The sequence below is a fragment of the Psittacula echo genome, assembly GCF_963264785.1.
Source record: "Psittacula echo genome assembly, chromosome: 3".
NCBI classification, from domain to species: Eukaryota; Metazoa; Chordata; class Aves; order Psittaciformes; family Psittacidae; genus Psittacula; species Psittacula echo.
In genome coordinates, this window is record NC_137736.1 from 74,015,887 (window position 1) to 74,041,495 (window position 25,609).

A 25,609-nucleotide genomic window follows, 5' to 3' on the forward strand; every position below is an offset into this window, starting at 1 on the left:
GTAAGCAACTGGTTGAAGCCAACATGGCTGCCTAAATATACCTGTTTATCCAGATATCTTCTTTGTCTTGTTTTAACCCTATCTACAGCATTTATTATTCTCCAGTCATTATATATAAAAGTACCATTTAATGTTTTAATAGAAATCCCGGAAATCAGAACTCTAAAACTTCTAGGCTTGAGCTTCCTAACTCCAGCTGGAGCTAACTACTTTGAGTAGTTAGTATACTTTGAGTTCTTTATGTCTCCCTTCTATCTGGCATGCAGATTTTAATTCCTGTACCTTTTTCTCCATTGTCGTCACTCATTGGTTTTTTTGAAGGCTAATGGGCAATATGGGAGTATTCACATGGCCTGGCTTTGTGCCAGGATTGGAAGCCAAGGCTTCCTATGCAATGTGGGCTGCCTGTAGAGGGCATTCATCACCTGATGGCTGCCTAATTCAAGGGCTCCTTCCAGCCATGCCTTTCCCCTTTCGTTGCCTAAAGAGAGGACTATATAGATTTCCACATGTAAGCCTGACTAGTATGCTCTGTGTTAAGTGATGTCAGTGCTTCTCTTGTACAGTTTGTTACTGAAATACTCTCCAGTTTTCGCACTATTGCACCTCTTTTACCATAATGCTTATTTATACACCTAAAGAATTATTGTGGTTTATATATAGTAATAATATAATATTATTATTAGTATAATTTTATTATAATTAGTATAATTTTAATTCCTTTTCACTGTTCTCGGCTTTGTGACAGTTATCACTTTAACCCTATGTTTCAGTGGCTGTGCTCTACCTTAGTTTTCATTCTTTACAAATCTTACGTTTCCTCCTGATATTCTTTTCTTAGGTGGTTGATTAATGTAGTAGAATGAGGCTCTTAACTTAAAAGCTCTTATCCCTTTCCTTGGATTGTGTGTTCCAGTTAACAGTTTTGATTAATGGAGTATGCCAGATTTTCTTTTTTCTGTATTCAGGTTCTTGAGCTACTCCAGTCCTACTTTAGCTTACCTACCACCTTCTTTACGTAACCATCTTTTGCAGTTGAAATCAAGAACCTTCATTGTAGGCTTTCGTGTGTTCGTTCTTCAGTTGATTTATTGCAATGAAGGATATTTACTTTCACCAACTTTTCTTCACTGCTTATGCAAACTAATGCTTGAAAGAAAATAGCAGTTACTTTTTTTTCCATGTAAAAATCCCTAGGAATATCTGATGGCAGAATTTTTCTTTTTCTGTAATCAAAGCCTGGGAAATTAGTCTCCTGAAATGAAACCTATTGGTCTACTTGCAAGAAGAAACTTTTGTCCTCAGGTATTTCGAGGATACATTTTTAGAGTATATTTCATGATATGTCGCCAAGTCATCTAACGTAATGAGAGGAAGAAGTACTGTAACGACCTCATAAGCATATTTCCTGCTATACAGTCAGTGTTTGATGAAGTCATAAAATCTGCCTGCCAATCAGTTATCCATGCAAACATCTTATTTTTGTCTGCATTGCTCTTGCTGTGTTTCAGAACAGATGAGTTCATTCAGAAGACGATCCGTGAAAAGTTTGCTCACTGCACAGTGCTGACCATTGCACACCGCTTGAACACCATTATTGACAGTGACAGGATTATGGTAAGACAGTTAATTAGTTTTTTGGGGGGTTTTTTTCCATTTTCTTTTCCCTGGCGAAGAATGCTGTTATTGACTCTTTCTTCTTAGTTTATATCCAAAAGTGATCAGAAGTTGAAGTTGTTCTTCAGGCTTATCCTAGTTAACCTAGTTACCCTAGTTACTGTGATTTGCAACTCTCAAAACCATAGAAGTAATGACCTGAAAAGACTTCTTACATTGTCTGGCCCTGTGGTTTCCTACCTGCGAGGCAGGAACCCATTGCAGGTGAGGCACAGCAGCAGACCTGAGCAAATAAACTTTGCCAGCACTAGGAGGCTGTGAAGACACACCCAAGAGGCTCTGGACAGAGTCAGCTGGATTTGGTCAGGTCTATTAATTCAGTCTCTGTGGGCTGAGGGAGGCAGTGACAATAGTTAGTGGTGTGGGATGCGTGAGGAGGAAGTGGTAGAGGTTCTGGGGCAGGAGACATGGAGGTAAGGAGGCAGCAGCTGCCCTGGGGCAAGGGTGGTAGTGGGAGAAGTGGAACTAGACTGGTGAGGGAATGAACACGGCCAGCTTTCTAAAGCAAGGTTCAAACAGAAAAGATGAAGTATCACCCATGGAACAGTCTCTGCCACCTTTGTTTCCAACAGAGCAGCAATAGAGTTTGCCACTGTGAAGTACCTTCTGTGCTCTTTTGTCTGCCCCACAGTGTGTTGCACACACATAGAAATTAAGAAACACTTGCAGATTATTTTCATAAAGGCAGTGGTCTTCCCTAGGCTCTCAGGAGATCAGGCTGGTCTGTGTCCTTGAAATGATGTGCAGCCTGCAGGTTTGCAATTTTCTGCAGTAGGAACAGGAGCCCTTTGCAAGCGTTTTCTTCACAGCCAGGTAATGAAGTAGCTGACAGTGGGCAAACCATGTTCATGAGTGGAACTCAAATTTAACTGGGTTTCAATCAGAAATTACCCTTCACCTCCCAGTGGTAACTTTAAGAAATTACTTTCTTCAACTTTTCCTTTGTGAAAATGAAGCATGTTAATTCTTCATGTTAATCCTTTCAGTTTTTTTAGTGGATACTCAAAACATTTTAAAATTTGTGATTGAGTTACAGTGGTTGTCTGAAGTACACAAGATGAAACAATTTGGTCTACTGAGGTGAGTGGTGTTCTGAGCAGTAGAATAGATTGTGAACTGAGTGATTATAGTTTACTTACAAAGAGAGAAACCAGCAGAACTGCCATAAGTAGTCATATAATTGCAAGCATTTAACATATAATAAATAAATATTTTCTTCACTGGTGAATACCTCCCCACAGGTCTAATGGATATGTTGGTGTTTTCTACAACTAAAGTGAACAAAAGGTTTGTGAGGAAACAACTGTGACCTAATTAATAGCTGTGTGTGTTTGTTAGCTGTCCAAAGGGATTTCTGTGGGTTTTGGTTTATTAACTACCATTAACATGTTATGCACAGAATGCTCTTTCCATGAAGATGTTTTCATGGGTTTACCTTTAATACATAGTTGTAATGAAAACTAAATGTTTTGTTTACTTTTTTGCCAAAAAACATTGGAACAAAGCATAGAAATCACTCTTCTCCCCAAGTTGCTCAGTGTTATTACCAACTATATAGCTACTCTACTGCATTTTTAGAGTCTGTACATTATTCTTAAGCTTATGTGGTTTCAGTTTAGCCGCTGTTCAGATTTTGTTTCCTAAAAGCTCATTTATGTTCATACATTGTCTGATAGTCTTTTTTGAATGCCTTTGACCTCTTCAGAGCATTAAAAAACAGATTTGCAAGATGATGTTCCTTTTAGTCCACAGTTATTAGTAACTCTTAAATATTTTTCACCTTTTCATATTGCTCCACTTTGATCTTACAGACTTCTGTAATTTTGGAGGGAAAAAGGAGCGTGATAAGGGAAAAAGGAGCATGATAAGGGAAAAAGGGGCATGATAAGGGAGAAAGGGGTGAAAGGAGCTAGTGATACTGTTTCTGGACAAATCAGAAATATGATCACATATTTAGAATGATCAGAGTTATGGCACATGTGCTTTTGTTACACTTTTAATTACTTGAGTTTACTCAGGCATGTAACACCTAGTGGAAATATAGCGGAATTTTAGAAGAGTAAGAAAAATACATGTTAAAAATGCAAGGAAAAATAATAGAAGACTTAACTATTAAAGAGTGCCTTAACAATAAAAAGGATTCATAGAAAAATTAATTACTTACTTCAGTATCACAGAAGTTGAGAAGACTCAGCTGAAGAAAGCTTTCAGTATTTTAAAATTTGGTTAGTCAATAATGTGTTTTAGTAATTCACAAATCTAAATTGATCCATATTCTTTTTTAAGAGTAAAAATGCACAAACCAAAATGCATTGTTCTTCCATTACTTGGTATTACAAGTAACCCTGGGTTTGTGTGTCTTCTTCAGCTGAGACCTCTAGTGCAATAATGCCTTCATTATATATTATTATTATTCATTATAAGCCGTCCCAAATCTCAGTTGTTTGCTATCATGGTAAATTTGTTAGGAAGCTAGGGAAGAAGGTGGGACCTGGCAGTTGGAATATTAACAATTGTCTTTTGAAAAATAATGAATAAAGTTATTTTTCAAAGAATTTTGAACAAACTTGTTCAGCTCTCTTTAACCCAGTCTCTGAAGTCCAAGCCCATTCCTGAATAAGCATATGTAACCTGAACATAAACTAGGGTTTCCCTCCCTTCCCATAAAATCAGTTTGAAAGGAACCTCAGGAGGTCTCTAGTCTAACCTCCTGCTCAAAGCAAGGTCAGCACTAATTTCAGATCAGGTTGCTTGGGGCTTTTCCCAGTTGGGTCTTGAAGACATTGAAAGTTTGGGATTCCACAGTCTCTCTGGGCAATCTGCCCCAATGTTTAGTTATCTGCCATGAAATCTGTTTTTTTCCTTATATCCAGTTAAAGCCTCCCTTCAATTTATGGTGGTTGTTTCTCATTTTCCACTGTGTATCTCACTACAGACCCTGCTCCTGTCCTATAAGTAACTTCCTTGTAGGTATAGGAAGATAGTCCCCTGAAGCCATCTGTTCTCCAGGGTGAACAAGCCCTGCTCCATCAGCCTCTCCTCATAGGTCAAGCGCTCCAGTCCACTGTCCATGCTGGTAACACTATTTCAAACTTGCTCCAATTTACTCTCATCTTTCTTGTATTGAGGGATCAAAATTGGTCACCATATTCCAGATCTGATCTGATGAGTGCTGAATAAAGCTATTCCCTTGATCTGCCCTCTTGTTAATACTCTTGGCACACTGCTTGACTCCTGTTAACTTACTCAACACTGGGATCCCACTACCTTTTCAACACAGCTGATGCCCAAGCAGTTACTCCCTAACTGGTATTGATGCAGGGGGTCAGTCCATTCCAGATTCAGAACTTTGCATCTGTGTGTCATTGTTGAGAGTCATGAAGTTCATTCTTTTAGCCTGTCTAGGTGAAAATAGCTTTGAATGTCATGGGATCATAGAATAGTTAGGGTTGGAAAGGACCTTAAGATCATCTAGTTCCAGCCCCCTTGCCATGGACAGAGGCACCTCACACTAGACCATGTTGACATGTCAACCCTGTCTTAAGTGTATTGTCTGTAATCTCAGATATGGTGTTGTCCACAGGCTTTTGATTAAATTCATTTTAATTGCTGGTTAAAGCAGAACTTTAAAAAAATAAATTCTTCGCCTTTATGGTTAATCCAAACATTAAAAACAAACAGACAAACAAAAAAGACCCAGAAAATAATTTTGAGAAAGTCATGAGAAAATGTCAAGTTGGATGAGTATGGAAATAGGAACTGAACGTGAACTGTTGCATGTCTGCTCACACCCATCATAATAACCGGTTCTATTTTAGAAGAGAAGAAAAGCCTACTGGAAGAGGAAAAAAAGGAAGAAAGGAATACATTTTATACAACTGTAGACAAATCTGGCCTCAGGAGTTGTTTTAATTCTTGTTTGTTCCATTCCCAAAACCATACCTCTGGTTTCATAATCCAGGTCACGCCTTAAGAGTATTTCCATTATATCTATCTTAGTGATAAACACATTTTATCAGAACTTCAAACGCTTAAAATCATTGAGGGAAGAGCTGTATTGTGTAACATGATACTCTCCAACCCAATCACCTCAATGAGTAATACTACATTGCACTTGCATAGGACCTTTCATCTGGAAATTGTAACGCTCTTTATAAACATTAATTAATTAAACTTCAAACACCTGGGTGAGATAGGGAAGTATCCATACAATCTTTGGAACCAAAGTTGGAAAGACTTGTTAAGTCAGACCATCAAATAATACTACCATAAAATTATAATCCAGCGGTTTTCAAACTCCTTCCCCCTCTCCCCCCTGCCTTCCCTCAGCGCTGCTCCAGTGTCTCATCGGACATCTTCTCATTCCTTTTTCAATAGTTTGAGAACTCAGGTTGTAACTCCTCCCATAAGGTGCTAGCAGTACCCGTTTTTAGCGCTTTGGCACAAGCAGCCACACTGCTCCTTAGCAGAAGGGGAGGATGGTATAAATGCTGAAGGTGCCTCTTTTGTGATGGCAAATCCTGGCAGAACCTCATCTCAGGCTTGCTCCACTGGCCCCTCATTCCACATAGCTTCCCTGCCACCACAACAGCTGCTTCCCTATCCTGTCCCCACCTTAGAAGTCAGAGGACTTTTACATAAATCGCATCTGCAGCCAGGAGGCACCACTCCCAAGACTTCCAGTGGTATCTCGTAAAATCCCCATCACCCACTCCTCCCCCTCTTATCTGCTTCCTTCTCCAGCTTGAGAAATACTTCTTAGAAACTGTGTTTTTACAGAGGGGAAAACTGAAGCATGCAGAAGTTGAGGCTCATTGAGGGACATAGTGGATCAGTAGCAAATTAAGTATATGCATCTGGCAAGAGCCTGATGGCAGTTGTGTGCTCTATATGCTATGCTGTAGTATTTCTGTAGGAAAGCCACAGAGCAGTCAAAACTTGTGTGTTTTCCAATGACAAGGATGTTTCTCCACAGAGACTTTTCATATCAATGCAATACTTCTTTGAAATGGAAACTCTTTATGCAAGCAGAACTTGATCTAGTAATTAAAATCTGTCATTCAAATAGGAAGTTTTTGATGAAGAGAATCACGGGAAGAGATTGGATATATTTATGGGAAAACCTGTTGTGGTTACATTCTGAAATGAGTAATATTCAAGGTAACAATACAATGTACTTCACAGCTAGACTTGAGTTGTTTTTTTGGTCAATAGAAAATGACTTCCCACATCTCCCCCGTTCAGTTGTTCTCATGTTCCCAACATTGCGTTTACCATGGTGGAACATCTAAGCCTCATAAATCAGGTACTGTGTTTCATGCACTGTAGACATCTAACCTCAGCAGAGCAATCAGTCCACCAAGAGTAGGTGTGAACATTTTGAAAGCAAACGGAAAACTGGGGAGAGATCAAGGCAGTTTGCATGGGGAAAGGGGAGTCACCTACAGCTAGATAAAAAATGCCATGCAGTAGACAGGATCTGAGCGCTTGTCTCTCTACGGAGTTCTGGTATTATCTGACCCAGTATTACACATTAATATCCATTCACCCAGTTCAAGATTGGACAGTGGTGTTATTAGACACCTAAGCAGCATCATGATAGTGGTGGCAGTGCTGCCCTTCCTTAGCTTGGGGAGGGCGGCATTCTTCTAGGAATTACGGAAATCTGTGTTCTGCGTTGTCCTCTGTCTGAGGCTGTCTGGGTGCAATGCTCCCTGTTCCCTGGAAAGTGCTGCACCCACCGGTGTACACACAGCAGTAAGGTTAAGGCCAGTCTCCACCCTTCCTTTTGAAGCCTTATGTTGCCAGAAATGTAAGAGTCATGGAGCTAGAGGGAGAATAAGTGTGAAGGAGTCTGAATGCAGCCCAGTGAGAAGCAGAGCTCTTGAAGGAGAAGCCCTAGCTGACATACTGATACATTTGTGTGAGTTTTGCTGCTGTGGCCCAGCTTCAGATGGAGTTGTGGAGAATGTAGGAAGGTGGTGATGGTACACTTAAATTAGTAATGCAGACTTAAAGCTATGAGTGCTGTGGTCTATTGGCTGTTCCTTTAGTAGCTCTTTTTTGCCACTTATTTAAATATCGCTGCTGGAAAATGAATGTATTTTACAGTAAATCTTACACATTTTGTTTAGGGGGAATTATATAATTCACAACATACAGAAATGTGTAGTCCTCGTTGTTGACCAGTTCCTCGTGAAAACTGTGCGTGTTACTTATGATGTTGACTCTCTCATCTTAAGTATGTATGTGTAGGCCTGTTTTCTTGATGGAGAGCTACCTGTTGACAGATACAGGCCATCAAGTGCATAAGATAGCTAAGAGAGATCAGTTGACAAGACCATAAATTTTCCTGGAACCTGGGATGGTAAAATGTGAAGTGTTATGAAAAGCAGAAGTAATTGGGTCTACATTCAGAACTGCTTTTCAGACCTTCAAAACTCTGAAGTAGGAGAACTGCAAGGGTATAAAATGGGTTTGTTTGTTTTGTGGTTTTTTTTTGTTCTGTAACACAGAGCTGAAAGAGTTTTTGACCTTATATTAGCCCAGTATTCAGAGTATAGTAAAATATTATTGTGTATTATACTTTTGCTGTTGAAGTCTGTTCTGTTAGAAGAATTTTAAGGAATTTAGTGGATTGTAGTAGCTTGAATCATAGAATCGTAGAATGGTTTGTGTTGAAAAGGACCTTAAGATCATCCAGTTCCAACCACCTTGCCATGGGCAGGGACACCTTCTACTAGACCAGGTTGCTCAAAGCCCCATCCAACCTGGCCTTGAACACTGCCAGGGATGGAGCATTCACAGCTTCCTTGGGCAACCCATTCCAGTGCCTCACCACCCTCACAGTAAATAACTTTGTCTTTATCCAACCTGAAGTTCTCTTGTTTAAGTTTGAACTCATTATCCTTGTCCTGTCACTACAGTTGCTGATGATTAGTCCCTCTCCAGCATCCCAAATGAAAGCCAAATTTTTGAAACTAGGTACCTGATTCTTCACAGGAACCTTAAAGGACAGGACAGTTGGACATGGACCTGCTTGAGCGAGTCCAGAGGAGGGCTGCGAAGATGATCAGAGGAATGGAGCACCTCTGCTATAGAGACAAGCTGAGAGAGTTTGGCTTGTTCAGCATGGAGAAGGCTCCAGGGAGGCCTTATAAGCAGCCTTCCAGTACCTGAAGGGGGCCTCAAGAAATTTGGAGAGGGACTTTTTACAAGGACCTGTAGTGACAGAGCAAGAGGGAATGGCTTTAAACTGAAAGGGGGTAGATTTAGAGATTAGACATTAGGAAAAAATTCTTCCCTGTGAGGGTAGTGAGGCACTGGCACGGGTTGCCCAGAGAAGCTGTGGATGCCCCATCCCTGGCAGTGTTCAAGGCTGGGTTGGATGGGGCTTTGAGGACCTTGGTCTAGTGGAAGGTGTCCTTGCCCATGGCAGGAGGGATGGAACTGGCTGAGCTTTAAGGTCCCTTCCAACCCAAACCATTCTACTAACACATCTGTGGAGAATGATATTTTTTTTTTCTCTCTCAGAGATACTATATTATTGTTTAAAAACAAATTAGCACAGGACATGCTGGTGGCTGATGCTTTGAACAGAGAGTTTCTGATAAGGTGAAATCGTGTGCATAGCAGCTGAGCCACAATTTCATTGACATCCGAAACTGAGAAAACAAGAGACATGCCTAGTCATCTGCAACAATATTCCTTAACCTCTTGAAAAGTGTAATATCCTTGTAGCTTATCTAACTTTGTAAGACCCTCAAAAGCCTTATTAGAGAGTAGGATTTCTGAAACTGAAGTGTATCTTTCGCCACTTCAGGGCCACGTTTGAGCCATTCTGCAATCCCAGTTGAGAAATGTGGCTTTACTATGATGGAAACAGTCATTACTGATTGACCAAGGGAGAGTTTTGTCAGCATTTACTGCTGCTGGTAAGAGCTGGCATGAGGTCTCTTTATACTCTCTAAGGCAAAGGTTGAACTTGCACTGGTGTATCAGATGTTCTGAGGTGAGGAAACTGAACAGTACAAGAGATATCTGCAGTGGCTGGTTAACAGGCTTCTTCCCTCCAACAAGATACAGGAGGAGTTAATATTATCAGTAGAATAAGACTCATTACTACATACATAATTGATATTTTTTCCCCACAACATTCCAGACAGCTTACAGTGGCATGCCATCAGATGGAGAAAAAGAAGGTAGAATTTTAAGCCCCTGCAAGAAAAGTAAAGATAACTCACACGTGAAACAGTTTATCAGGCACTGTTGCATGCTCGATTTTCCCTGAGTTGTAGCTCAAGAATAATTTCAGTTTAAAGAAATCCTCTATTTCTGGTTACGGAACAAAATGACTGAAGTTGCCTTTCCTGTGAAGCAGGGGAAGGTGAGCAGGGGGTACATGGCAAATCCCAGGGACCAGTGGCAGGTTTGGCATTGTTACAACAAAGTTAAGCTCTGCTGAGATATTGGAAAGACTGAAAATAATCATTCAGATTATACAAAGGTAAATGCCCAAGTGTGCTCTGCTTTGTACATGTGGTATATGAAAAGTACATTATTTGGCACCAAATTTGTCTGGAATTGCTGGTGGAGTAATTTGCATAGGAACCCTGAAGAAGCTTGGGGAATGCTTAGGTTAAACCTGAGGAATGAAAAGAAACAAAACAAAAATCCAGAGGACAGCCAAACAAAGCCCCACTACTAAAAATGGAAAAACAAAAGGGAGAGGGAAGGACACCTTTCAAATGATTCCTGAGTTATGTTTGCAGCCGTTTTAGTGTTCTTCAGTGTTCACACACCTGTTTAGATAGGTGGATATTTATAAATGATTCTTCAGAGAAGTATGTACATGTTTCTGATCTGTTTGGACAAACCATGATGAGATACGAGACAGAAGAGACATGCCTGTATCTGAGCTCAATGCCAACTGGAGCACAGGCTGTTGACTCTTTCCCACAAATATGTATTGTCCTGTGTAAATAATATTTCTTATAATATGATGTAACCAGAAGCATCTCCTGAATATTCTCCTCTTCCCAGGACTTTATTGGAGATCATCTTGATGTATGCTCTCTGAGGAAAACATTGTTCAAAGTTGTATTCCTAGCAGAGTTTTGAACTTTAATAATAATTTTGCTGTTTGGTGACGTCTTCTCCAAGTCTAAATTAAATCAGATGTATTCCCTAGGAGATAATTTGCTTGAATTATTTTGCTCTTGAATAGGAAATAAAAACATTTATGATCAACTCTTAAATGTCCTGTTTTCCCTCTGGCTTTATGGTGAAGATGAGCGTGAATAGGAATACTAGTCATTCCTCAGTAATAATTGAAATAAATTCCCAAGCCCCCCTCCTCTGTTGCTGGACACGTCCAACCTTGGACTGTTGTTTTTTTTTTCTCAGAATGTTTTATAACTATTGTTCTCTTGGTTTGTCTGCTTTTGTTGCTGAAAGTTAGAAAATGCAGGATTTAGAACTTTCTTTTTTGTGTCTATGGATAGCCATAAATACATGGTATTTGTTACAGCATTTTTAGGCGTACATGTTCTTTCTGTAGGTAATGACATCTATTTTGCTTATATTAATCGACAAAGAAGACTTTAAATTCACTTAATAAATGAATGTGTGCTTTGCCAAAGTCCTGTGCAGCAGAACCATATAGATTAGTTGCAGGAATCATCAGGGCAAAGAGGTACTGCTTCTGAAGTTTCTGCTGGAAACTGGACTATTTTGATGTATTATCCTCGTCATTCATTGTCGTGTTTCTCTCTTTTCTTTGTGAAATGGATCTCTGATTTTTTTTTTCACCATTTTATGTTTTCCTTTTTGTCTTCCCTCCGCTGCTTTTTTTGACATGGTTGATACATTAGACTGTGAGGCTATGGAATGAAATGCTGCAAAATTGGGGGGGAGGCTTAGGCAAATGGCATGAAGGTAGATACCCTGGTAGGGTACACATGGGGCAAAATGGACAACTATTTTATAGTTGCCAAATCTTACACAAATTTAGTTCAGCAACAGTTTTCTGGCATAGGCGAATAGTCTTTCTATGCTAGCTAGAGTTACCATAAACACATTTAAATGGCTAATACTCCATTTTCACGTTCGCCTTTGCAGGTTAGACAAATTCAAATGCTGCTTTTCTGTTTCTCTGTCCTTCCCTGCCATGTTTTTAATCTCACTCCTTCTATGGTATTTTGTGCCTCTATGTCTTAACAAAGTGCTGTTCAAAACTGTGTTCCCTTCTACCCAACGTGATGCTTATCCTTCTGAAAAGATCACAGCTGGGATAAGCAGGCACTGCCACAGCCTATTCAACCAGGATGAAATATCAGGTGGAGTGGAATTAGGTGGCAGGAGAGGATTTTGCTCAAGAACATAGTATCTGAGCCCTGTTTGAACTTCAGATGTATGAATAGTTCTGCTTGAGTAAGGATAATGTGGATAAGTAAAGAGCAGTTTCACCTTACACAAGGATGTGAGCAGTTTCCATTGAATAAGAATTTTTCTGCATGTGTGGGGTTTTTTTGTTGGGTTTTGTTGTTTTTTTTGTTTTTGGTTTTTTTTTTTTTTTTTTGCTAATTTTGTAAATTTTGTACTGTTAAAATTACTCTTCGACTTGAGAAAATCCTGTTGAAGTCATAAGGATGTGGTACAAAGGCAACAACAGTTCAGGCGAGGTAAAACAAGCTGCCACTGCAAGACGGTGGCAAATCTGGCCCTGGTTTATGTATGACTGACTACTTCGGCTTTATATAGCTTTTTTGTGTTTGTTTTTATTTTACTCTGGGCTGTCTGAGTATTTCACAGGCAGTTAACTCCCACAGAATGGTTACGAGTCTTCATTTGGTGTGTTTTACAAAGACTCAGACCGAGTAGCTGAAAAGTTGAATGATTTGTCCAAAATCCCCCTCTTGGTATCTGTGTTAAAGCCTATAACGAAGTCCCAGTCTGATTCAGAGTCACGTGCTCCTGCATGTGTCCTCAGTTAATCACCCTGCCGATCTGATTTCGACAGCTACAAGCTTCTCTGGCTTTTCTGTTTCAAGTTCCACTGGTACAACTGCCTTGGAACGCATCTGGGTTCAATTCGGTCATATTGTGCAGTGATAAGCATTGCATGCAGGTTGATCAGAAAATATGTGACTGGTAAAGACCAGATTCCACCTTTCCTGAATGATTAGCTGGCTTTTTGAAGTCCTAATGATTTTAATTTGGCTTGGAGTCAGTGAGTAAGAGTATGCAAAGCCTTAGCCAAAGTACCTATTTATTTATTTAAATTTTATCAGCACGTATTTCTTCAAAGAAGAGTACCTATCTCTTTGTCTAAGCGCTTTTTAATAAATGCATGAGTATATAAACGTATAACTACCAAGTAAATCAGCTTGCATTTTCTCCATTGTCTCATAGATGACAGCAGTTAATAGAAACAGTGTTTTTGCACAGCAAGTAGGGTTTATGGAGTATTCCTGACTTGTAGGAATGATGTTGTCTGTTCAGTTTCATTCTTCATTTTTCATTTCATATTTTTTCAGAAAAAAGGACCACAGTTCATTTTCCCTGTGTTTTGTTCTGTCTGTTTTCATAACACAAGTTTGGTTTTATTCACCAAGAAAGGATATGGACAGAGTAATGATTTGTTTAAATGTGAATGTAATTTTTCTCGCTCTATCTGTTCATCTTCTGCACTTGGCTGTTTAAAACTTGTCAAGGAAAAATAAATTTTCCTTCTTTTCCCCAGGTTCTCTGGAGCAGAAAGATTGTCCATGTTTGTGGTTGTTCCTGATAGTTGCAAAATGGATGTTAAAATTCTAATACCACAGTAATACAAATTTTAAAAGCCCCTTTGCTTTTTCTGTTGTAGTTCTTTGCTTGTGAGAGACACATTTAATGCAGATGCTTTTTTTTTCTTTCTTAAGGAGTGGTTACATAATCTAATGCTACGCTGAAAAATACTTATTCAAAGCACCAGAAACGTCCTGTTTAATTCTGAGGTTGAACTGTATACGGTGAATTGATTCATTGCATTTTTAAGGAAGTTGTCCTTAACTGTGACACACTGGAGTATTTAAAAGATTGCGAGTAAAGTTGCCATTAATTCTTGAATATTCAGATTAAATAGGATAGGAGTAAGTACACTGAAAAAATGAACATGTGTGCAAGTATACCTTTGCAGGTGAAATACTGCATCTGTTGTGTATTGTGAGGCACTGGCACAGGTTGCTCAGAGAAGCTGTGGCTGCCCCATCCCTGGCAGTGTTCAAGGCCAGGTTGGATGGGGCTTTGAGCAGCCTGGTCTAGTGGAAGTTGTCCCTGCCTGTGGCAGAGGAATTGGAACTGGATGATCTTTAAGTTCCCTTCCAACCCAAACCATCCTGTGATTCTGTGATGATATTTTAAAATTTTTCCATGACCACTTTCTTCAGCTATATACGAGACAGCACTGGAAATGGCTTTCAAAGGAAAATCATAGTATAACTTGGGTGCTCTAAGATACAAGCTTCTGAAAATACAAAACAACTCCTTGTAGGTTTCTGTGCGTGCAATTCATAAAATGAGATGTAGTTATGCCGCTGTTGTTGGCTGAGTTATTTTCCATTCAAATGAAATGTACTTAACTGAACCGGAAGAGAAGGAATGGGTGCCTTTCCCCTAGTGCTGGGTCTCTGGTGTCAAACTTGAGTCAAATGAGATCGTGTGTGTGATTTTCACACCAGCGCAGGTGAAGGGATCAGCTCAGATGTCCTGCTTCTCTGCAGGTTTTGTCATTAATGGGCATCCAGGCCACCCAGAGATCCCCTTGGCCATGTGCTTTAAGGACTTATATAGGCAAAGTGCAAGATAGATAGTTTCCTCACAGGGCTTTGAATTTGTCTCCAAGCTTATTGGAGTTTCTTTTTCAAACAGATGTTTGCGAACTAGTTTTGTCATTTTGGAAGTTGTTCTCGTAATACCTTTTATTCATTTCTCTCCTGAAATCAACAGCTTCAGATTTTTAGATCTTTTTTTTCCTACAAGTATGTACACCACAATTATGGCTGGGGTTATGAGTCCTTGAAGTCCCTCTGTTGCGGCAATATCTTTTTCAATAGCATGCCGTGTGCATTTAGTTTTTCATGTATGTAAGAACAAAACTATTCTGAATTACTTTGTTTTCTCACATTAATTCTTTTTTCTTTTTTTTACTTGACTGCTCCAACACGCGGCCTGAACTTGTATAGAACTTGTAGACTGATACCTAAATCTCTTTCTTGAGTCAATACCATTAATTTATAAGCCAGTTAAGTATCTGAGTGCATTGCATTTGCCAATATTGACTTTTTCCTGCTATAGTGCTTCTTATTCTCATAGGTTAGTTAAGTGTATCTGAATCTCCTCTGATCTAGACTTACCTGCACCTTTTTGTGTCATTTGCAGGTTTGTCGCTTTTCTGGTAACTCCGTTTTCTGATGACAAACATACGTAGCTACCACGTATGCCAGAACAATGTGGTTCCCACCAGTTCCTACCTGTTCAGCTTTCCATGGAGGAAAATGCAATTTATTTCTAATCTCTGTTTTCTGTCAAGGTTCTTGAGAAATTTTTATCCCTTGTAACACAGCTGTTTCGTTACACCAGATACCTTTCTGGAAATCCATATAAACCATTTCTCCTTTAGTTTTCTTCTGGTGCATTAAGATTTATATCAGATTTGTGAGACACAATTTACTTTTCCTAAAACTGCAGAGAACAAATTCTGCATGTGATCTGTGTGTCTTCTTGTGTTTTAATGATTATTTAAACTAAGTAGCTATCTTATCTCAAAATATATATGCTAGTCTAAAAGTTCGCTAGATGAATCCTGTAAGGCTTTTCAATATGCAAGTGCAATATTTGTTACCATGCAGCCATTAAATAGTCACTAGTATAAGAATATTTCTTAGCAGTTCAGTCAGCTTATTCTTAATTTTTTCTAATATTTTTGACTGTATATGTGCCCTGTGGCTTACGGACTTAATGCTTTTCTAATTTCTCTGTTGTTTTTTTCCTGCTCCCTTACTCTCTTTTGAGTACCTATGTCCTTGGTGGCATCTCATCTTTTTTTACGTAGAAAGAATAGGTTCAGGGTATCTTCCTAATACGTAGTTGGCAAAAACTGATGCAATAAATTGTTTATCTTTTCAGCAACACCCTCATTTTCTTTAATTACATCTTCACCTCCTCTAATCCAAAAGACCTACTTATTCTTCCTTAACCGTCTTGGTGGTTATTGCGTGGTTTTTACCCACAGGTGTTTACTTCAGAGCCCATTTTAGGCCTTTGTTTCTTTCTTACACAATGAATCTTATAATCTGCTTTGTTGGCTTCACAAACATTGTATTTCCATATTCTGCATAACTTTGCATTGGATTCCTATAGGTGGAATGGCTGTAGGGCACTCTAAAATCGTACAACAGGTCTATAAACTGAGAAAGTGCTATGCTAGTTTGAAGAGGACATGTTTCATTTTCAGGATGCAAAATTCACCTTAGCACTTAAAGTGCATACATTCCCCCCTTGCTTGTAGTCTCTAACATTTGGTTTTGAATTTCTTATGTTAATACATTGGTTTCTTCTGATTTAACAGGTTTTAGATGCAGGAAGACTGAAAGAATATGGTGAACCTTACATTTTGCTGCAAGAACAAGATGGCTTGTTTTACAAAATGGTGCAACAAGTGGGCAAGACTGAAGCAGCTTCTCTGATTGAAACAGCAAAACGGGTAATTTTAGAAGAAGGGATAATTAAGTTTGTCTCTGCAGATTGTTTATCTCAAGTTAGCATGTTCAGTGTTATAATAAGCCTTGCACCAAAGAATCTGTTGGCATTGAAAAGCAAAGCCGTCATTTTCCATGCTTTTTTTAGTGGGATATACACAGACTTCCAAATGATAAGTATATTTATATACCCTGAGTTTACAGTCTGTTTGGATTTCTTGCATCCTTCTGTATGTACACAAAACCGTAAGTGTAATTAATATATGACATACTCACCTGTGCTGAGCATTGATGTTAGACAAACTTGCCCTAAAAACATGTTAGGGATGCAGAGTCCAGTATTTATCTGCTATTTCTTATTATTTAAAAGAACCCATCAAATTTTAGTTTGAGGTTCAGTATATGCATTATATTATGGCCTCTGGGGGTGGGAACACGTTCTTACTTTTGTGCTTTCTCTTACATCATTCTTGTACCCTTGCTCTGTTGTGCACATAGGATGGGGAGAGCTCAGTTAAGAAACAGCTGTGAATGTTTTGTTGCCTCCTTGTTCCCTACAAGGCTCTGTGCCTGATTTACTGCTTGCTATTCAAATCCTACTCTTGAGTACAGAATTATTAATGTAATTGTGAGCATTCCTCTGGCAATTGAAGTGTTTAAGACACATCTATGGATTAACTTTCATAATATGCCTTTGAGGTCTCATATCATCTCTACTTTTCAGATGGAAAGCTGAAGCAGAGATAAGATGATAAAAAAAATGACCTGTGATTAATGACTAGCTGTTGGCTTGGTTTCTTTTTTTCTTGCTAACTTACCACACAGGATGTCCAGAGCAAGGTTTTACGTATCGGTGTCAGTGAAGTTTCAGCATTGCTTTAGTTGAGACTGACGGTGACTGGCTTCATAGTCATGTAACTTTACTTTCAGCATGCAAGTGAGGCATGTAGCAACCTAAGAGAGCCTTTTCAAGACAAGAGGCAAAGATCTTATCTCTAGTCTTTATGCTTTCCTCTCTTCAATGTGTGCAGCAGAGCTAGTAGAATACAAACTCAAAACTGATGGAGGAGACCAATAGATGGGAAGCAAAACACATAAAGACAGGAAACAAAATATCAGGTGGCTGACTATTTCCTAGTAAAAAAAAGACACATTTACAGTAATAAAAAAAACCCCAGATATCTGTGTCTGTTCATATTCTTAGAGATTTGATACAGCTTCTGAAAACTTTTTTTTAAGAGTTTTTCAAGTGAAGCTTTGTGGCTGAGAGTGTACACTATAAATTAATGTGTGGCACTAATTGCAGAACTGAGGAAACAGCTTTGTGCTTGACTAGGCTGTGTAATAAGTCCTGCTGTCATCCTCCATTGCTGCAATGTAACTTCTTATATTTTATTACTAGGAAAGAGTGGGTTAGTCATGTTTTTTATGGCATGTGTATGGCAATTTGGAGCTTATATAAATAACGTTTAAAAGGATAACTTCAAATTCATTGACCAGTGTTTGTGAAGGGCAGCTTCTTAAGGCTTGATCCTTGGACTGGCAAGAGGTGAGGCTGTCCAGCTGTCATCTGTGGAGATTTAGGCATGTCATGCTGTCTCTTCTTCCTTCCCTGAAGCCCTTCTCAATTGCACAATTGCATTCAAAGATAATTCAAAATATATAAAAATAATTGCCTGATGTTACTTGCCCATATAGTCATCTGCAGTTACCACATCAATGTTATGTGATTTTGTACAGGAAGGGAAGAGATCCAGGAACCAGTCTCTGCTGAAATGTGGTTTGATGAAAAGCTTTGCTAACTCCCAGGCTAGAAGGCACAAGCTTTAGCATCTGCCAAGAATGCAAAGCATGGTTCTTATCCACATTCAGCCCGAAAATACGGGAATCAAGAGACTGTATCTGCAGTCAGCAGCTACCCAGAAGTACAGACAGTTCTTTCTGTTTGAACGACTTGGACATTATTTTGAGGTTGTTGTTATTGCTGTCGCTTGTGCTTCATGCATACTTTCAGAGAAGTTGCTTAGTCAGAAAAGCTAATTCCAATGGCTTTTCTTTTCATGCTAGTAAGTCTGTTACATGTATTGCTTTTGGTCTCATACATTCCTCCTGTGGTTACTAAGAATTGTTTTTATGAAGAACAGCTTTTTTTCTGTTGTTGAAAAACAGCATGTTGCACATAAAAAGAAATGGTAATATGACATATATACATATTTTTCAAAAGGCATTACAGTGGGTTGCTAAGTATAATGGTTTGGAATGTGGCCATGCTTTGGCAATGATTATTTGATTTATTGCATTTTGAGCCTGAATCTTGCCCAGAATGAACTTGTACCAAGAGCTTCTTTCAGTAAGGTGAGACTTTAAATGCATTTTCTGGAACAGTGTGGATTCTGCGTTTATCCTTTAAATACAAATGAAGGGGGGCTGCACATCTTAAACTGGAAGAATAACTTGGACATGTTGGAAGAAACCTAACTTTCACAAAAGTCTTGTGGGCATCTTAGCTAAGATTGAAGCTATTGCTGGAACGTCAGCTCAGGCTCCTGCATCCAACGCTGCTGTTTGGATGTCTGTCTTGGTCACTCAGTATCCCCATTTTTTGTGCAAATGTCAAAGAAAGCAACATAGGCACAGCTCAAATTGGAGACTGCTGAGTACATATTAACTAGCCTGTGAGCCTGACAGCAGTGGAGTTGTGCTTGACATTGTGAGACCCTGTTTCTATCTTTGCTCGGTTTATAAGAAGCTGTTAACAAAAAATCCCATGGAAAAGTGAGAAACAGTCATCAAACAGTTAAAAAGGAAAAAAAAACCATGCCCAATTATTCAGGTAAACAAAAGTTGGTGTGTTCTCTGTGCTCTTGGCAGCATTGAGAGAGGCTTTTCCACAAGCTTCAGGGGCATCAGGATAGGGCTGGTTTTTTGTCAATCAGTTTTTGAGTACTTTGGGGGAAAAATAAGGGAAAAATAAAATAGTAAAAATCATTTTATTTTATTTGAAAGCTATGACAGGTGTGTAAATATTGAAATACTAGGTGTTAGCTCACCTCAGTGATTACTTTTAAAAAGGTTGCAGCTCTGTTGGCAGTGGAAGGGACTTGTATAAAGGCTTGGGCATTTAATATCTTGAGGGATTGGGCTCGGGGGAGGAATTGCAATGAGACAGTTGAAAAGCAGCTGCCGTTTCATTACATCTCTAGTAATGTGCCAAGGTTTTCTATTAACTTTCCATTAAAAAAAATCCCATTCAAAAGCTGCACTAAAAGTATGCCAAAGTTTTATGTTTTAAACCAGGAACAGTATGCCAGTACACAACTGAGGCTGCTGTCTCTGCGGTATATGTGCAAGCAGGCGCCAGATTAACTTTCCTCAGTTGCATCCGATCGTGGCTGGTTACTGAGGAATGCCTTTTAACAGGACTTCCAGTTCCTTTGTTGGTTCAGATCAGACCTTAATATTCTTTGAGAGTTGTAACAATGCATATATCCTGCGCTAGCGCGTGTGCACAGAAGACGGCAGTGGTATTTACAAGAATGTGTTTGTAGAATGACTTATTTCTGTTTTATCCCATGTGTCTTAGACATGTATTCATACATATGAAAAGGACATTATTATCAAACTAACTGAATTTTGTTGACAGCACTCTCAACTATAAATTGGAGAAATGTTTCATAAGCCATAGTCAAAGCAGTCTGACTGTGAGACCTAACTCGTGACACGTGTCAGCTTCAGAAAGATAGTGTATTTTCTGTTTTTAAAGACTCAAACAAAACTTTTCACATTCCTCTTTGAAAAAATTGCATTTGAAGTCCTTTTTCACCCTAACACATTTTTAGATAAGAGCACAGAAGTCTTGACATTATTTCATTTTGTTATGCGCATCTGTCAAGGAACAGAGATATGATACAGCTACTAAAAACTGATGATTGTGGAACAGTGAAACTTGACAGCATTTCATTTCCTTTATGTTCTGATTATACATTTATCAGGAAACCTGTATCTCTTCTAGTTGAGCTAGAAATTGGTAGAATTCAGGAACTCAAAGGCTTGGCAAAGAACTGTCCTATTATTTGGTATCATCTTACATTTTAGAGAAGTTGCTTGGTTGAGTCATTGTTAAAGCTTTTGCTTCTTCTTTCATTATTGTGGTTCACTATCCAGAGATCGCATTTCTATAGGCCCTATAACTGCTCTGCAGCACAAATTAAATGCTGGGATATTTCATACATATACCTTGAAGTTTCAATGGTTGTCAATCATAGTTTGTAAAATATAGGGATTACAACCTGATATTAACATCCAAATCCATTGTGTTCATTTTATGTGTGAAAATGAGAAACCCTTGTGCAGACGCAAGATTTCACAGCTTCTTTGTCATCCTGTTTTTAATTTATCTCCATGTTTTGAGCTAGTAAAATGATTTTACTTATCAGTTTAATGCAAAGTGATAAAACATATCTATTTATCTGAATTACCAGAATTTGAGCGGATCTACAGGTTGTGTGGGATTTTTCTCACGCTTTGTTATAATGGAAGATCATATAACAATTTTACTAATTCTCCAATGACGCAGAGTTACTGAATGCCACTAACCTGAAGTTCCTTATGGGATTCCTTAAGGACATGCATTTATCTCCAGAAATTTTATTTGAAACTAAAAAGGTGTTTGATGCATAGTTACTTACAGGATCTCATCTTTTTTTCTAGGTTTACTTCAGTAAAAATTACTCCGAAGTTGTTCAGAATGGTCAGCTTGCCACTGACTCCTCCTTGGATCCTTCCTCAGGATTATGCATAACCGAAACGGCACTGTGATTCCTAATATCCGAAACTGTTTTCCATAGAATGTAAACCTGAGATCACCTAAACTCAATGACAGTGTTTGCAAGTGTCAGTGGGAGAGGAAAAGGAAGGGGGCGATTCTTTGCACTGGACATCCTTCCTATTTGATACTGAGAAGAACATTTTTACTTTCCCTCTTTAATTTCAGTGCAATATGTTTTCCTTTCCAACTAATTCTGTTTGTATTGCAAAGGAAATTAGGCAGACTCGGTTTTTATTTGAAAGTTACGTGGTAGAGATCTCTTTTATTTAAACAGGTGCAGGACACCTGACAGGTCTAGGGTGTGTATTTGGAGCTTATTATAAAATAGGAATGTGTCCTTTTTCTCTTTCGGTAATATTTGGAGAGCAAGCAAAATGACATTTTTTCAGTGTCACTTTAGCATGACAGCTATGTCTAAACAGCAGATTTGGTAGCCTACAGCTTAGTTGTCTAGTGCAGCTGTCTTTCTACCTGTCATAAGTATGCAACCTGTCATAACTATGCAGGTTGGTAGAAAAAAAGGATTGAACAAGCCAAAAATACTTTTTCCTTTTGATAGCAAAAATTACTTTATACTTATTTTTTGATAAATGATTCAAATAATGCTGTTCAAGATGAATGTAAATATTAAGTTCTATTTTGCTAAAATCCAGATGCTGAAAAATCTAATACCAATCTTCTGTACTTTAGAAGAAAATCACCACATTTGCACTGAAACGATATTTAAATAATTTAACATACATTCCTCTTTTTATCCAGGTTATCAAAGAAAAAAAGGTATTAAAATAACTTGAGGAAATGTTTGAATGACATGTCATTATACCTAAATACCGTGTAGTACAAAGTTATCTTCAACACAACACATTGAAATGTATATATTATTTGCATTTATTGTGCCTTAATATTTGTGCCTTCAAGCCAAAGCTGTAACTGCAGGGTGCACAACAAATTCATTAACTCTATGTTAAAAATATGTAACCTTAGTATATTTAAAGTTTTGCATCAGGGGTTCTGTTGAACTCGAGCTGTTTGATGTTACCATCCTACCAGAAGAGGTAGGAAAGTACAACCTGTAGTTTTGAATGGCTGTTGCTGATAGCGAGAGGAATGCAGTGGGAGAGGGAGGTTCTGTATTCATAAGTTACATCCTGATTCAGCAAACAAAGGCACCGTTCCCATGTTTAAAGAGAAAAACAGGAAGTGCTGTGCTGCTTCAGATTTTTTTCATGTTTAGTGAGATACCTGCTCTTTGAGGTCCAGTAGAAAATAAATCTGTTTATGTTAACTGTTTAAAGGGCACAGAAGAGACTGAAAGGCAGCAGTTCTCTTTGGGACATGGAAAATACTGCGCTTTTTAAAACATACTGGAGATGCTTACTGTTATCTTTGTAAGACAAACGTTATTTACTCATTGTTCACCTAGTGGTCTGAAAGTAAGGCAAACACAAATGTTTCTCATTTCAAGCAGTTCTGCCAGCAAATAACTGATTCAAATACAGAATTACTCTCCTTGTCGAGAAGTAAATAGAGGCCAAAGCCTGTGTGCCTCAACACAAGGGCTCATCTAGAAGAACTTTGTCTTGCTCAGGAATCAGGCAAAAGGCAGAATCCTTGTTCCCCTGGTGCAGCATCTTCCCTGTGGTGAGGCTTGCTGTCCTGCTGTGAGATCCAGGGAGAGAGGGGAAGACTCTTACTACCTGCAGTGCTTCCCCTTGTGGGTGGGGGAAACAAACATCAGACATCTGGTTTGGCTGGTAGCATCCTCTTCTGTTAGCAGGAAGTTATAAAATGACAGGCTCTTGTCAGTAAATCCCACCGAGATCAGTGGAACTGAACTTCATGCAGTGATGTGCAGCATGAGGCTTGTACTACATCCGGTGCTAATTAGCAGATGGTCAGGGACAGCTACATGTCCCCAGAGCCACGTAGCACAGACTGTCTCATGTAAGCAGTGCTTATGGCTAATCCTTCTCAGAGCACACCAGCCACATCCACTTTTTCTGTATCACTTGGCACTTGGTCTTGTCCAGGTTCATGCTGTCCACTTAATGGACTTATCTAGTGTGTTTTGTTGTGGTTTCTTTTTTGATTCAAATTGTCTGACATAAGGATAGAGCTATTCTGCAGCTCAATAGAGTGATGTTTGTATTGCAGAGGTATGTGAAGATGTAGAGAAGTGTTTTGAGTGCATAAAGTCACATAGGATAATGCTGGGAGACTGTAGCATGAGGAAAGTTTAACCTTGCATGGTCTTGTCTGTAACTGCCTTTTTGGAGGGATCCATGGTGTGAACCATGTCCAGACTGTGCTTGAGCTTTGCCATGGAGAGACCTGGCTGGAGTGGTCGAAAAGAGAGCTAGGGTGGGCTGACCAGTAAGGTAGTGTAGACAGTTAATGAAGTCTGGTGCTTGAGCTCATTTGTTTACCTTTTTTTATTGAGCACTGTGGACATATCCAGAGTCTAATTGTGTTTTGCAGTAGTGAATTATTTTTATTCTAAGTAGTTACTTCTAACAAGAGGGTAAGTATGATGTATAATATGCTGAGACTTTTAAATACTCTAAGAGAACAGTATGTTCTCCTGGCCATATACCTTGAGTTTATATTTTTATTTCAGAACCAAGGAGATATGCATGCGTAAACCAAGGGTATAATTACAGTTTTAGTTCATTTCAGCTCTGAAATGAATCTATGGTAAGTTATATTTCAGAGCAGAGCTCCAAAACACTGGCTTCTGCAGACTCACTGGTATGAGACCCTGACAGATCTAGCTGTCAGTCTCTAAGCTAAAATTAATTTCATTCTGTAGCTTTTTGAATGTGTACAAAAATGTTAGGTATCTCTGAAAATTCTGATTCTGCTCCTTCACATGTCTTGGCAGGACATTACTAGCTGTAGGTATCAAATATCAGTATAAGAGAAAACAAAATCACACTTGAAACCCATAAATTGCTGGGTAGGACAACCGATGGTGAGTCATTTGTGTCTGTCATTGGCATTATACCACCTTTTGAGTTTAACAAAAATATTATTATCAGGAAATTGTTTTTTAGGTTCTTTGTTGGGTTTGTTGTTGGTAGTTGCTTTGTTTAGGTGGCTGTTGGGCCACCTTTTAAAGAAAAGTTCAAATAGTTCTGAATCCACTTCAAAAATTATCGTGTTTTATTTGAAAATGGCAAAGCTGGTTACTATAAACTACATTCCTTCCTGGGAATCTTGGAAAAAGAGCTGTCTTCTGAGTTATTCAAGCCTTTAAAATACTTCTTCACCCTGAGGTGCCTTAAAGTATTCCAGAGTCTTATTTCTAATAAATATAATTTTATACAGTAATACTGAAAATCATCAGTTACAGAACTGTTGTTTATTTGGTGTAAAAGACCAGGAACAGCCTCTACTTCTGATCTCAAGAATTGTTCTTCAGACATTCATTTTGGTGTATCTTCCCTCCACATGTCCTCAAACAACCACTGGGAGAGTCAAAACAGTTCTCAAGGATAGGATATCTTGTGTTTTGCATATTTTAAGGGCAAAATCCTCTTTAGTGAGCTGAACCAGAGCTCATTTGCCAGAGAGGCTGGTCTTCTGCGATGCTGTTCACACTGCCCTTTGGAAGAGGGAGGACCTTCTTCTGACCATTATCAGTAATGCTGGCTGCTTAAGTGATGTTGACTGTTTCTTTTAACCTTCCCAATACACATTTAAAATAGGATTGCAGAAAGAATCAGAAGGGGACAAAAGATACAAATGTTACAGAAACTCCTGAAAATGCTGCTTTTTTGTGTTGTCTGACACTTTGAAATATCTCACTTTAAAGTTTGCCTCTCTGGAGGGGGGAGGGAGACAAAAAGTTGAAATCACTTATTTCCTTTGATGGTGATGAGCATCTGACACTTTAGCAGAAGAATGTGGCTTTCCATTGTATATGTTTTACATTGTGTAACAGCACACTGCTTTTTCATCATTTTAACTCGGGTTTTGTTTTGGTTTGGTTTTTGCATTTGTGTAATAATTTGATTTTGGTATTGCGATGGAATGATTTCTTGTTGACGTCTATGTGACAACTCCTGTCCTACAATAAAAGGCATTTCTCAGAAGTGTGCCGGAGTCTCTCGTCATTGTGAAGGTGCGGCTGGAGGCAGAAATGCTGGGCTGAGCTCAATCAGATCATGCCAGGAATCTCCAAACACCTCTCGGTGGCGTCACCAACTCCAAGAGCTGATAATCCTCCATTTGGAGGTAAAACACAGAGTGACACATTCCAGCTTGGTTTTACCAGGCATCTGCAATATTGAGATCTCTTGGATCACAATAGCAAGCTTTTTGCTTCAATGACAAGGGCTAAAAACTAATCCAAATAGAGTTTTAA

General features: G+C 38.8%; 1 protein-coding gene across 1 annotated transcript in view; it reads left to right on the forward strand.

The window, feature by feature from the left end:
- Positions 1–21,233, forward strand: part of ABCC4 (ATP binding cassette subfamily C member 4 (PEL blood group)) — a gene marked incomplete at both ends in the record, with an annotated part of 149,712 nt that extends 128,479 nt beyond the window's left edge. Inside the window, 3 exons of the mRNA XM_080612854.1 lie at positions 1,512–1,617; positions 16,286–16,420; positions 21,126–21,233. Of these exons, the coding sequence (XP_080468980.1) occupies positions 1,512–1,617; positions 16,286–16,420; positions 21,126–21,233 (349 nt within the window). The remainder of the gene's footprint in view (positions 1–1,511; positions 1,618–16,285; positions 16,421–21,125) is intronic.
- Positions 21,234–25,609: the final 4,376 nt, after the last annotated feature.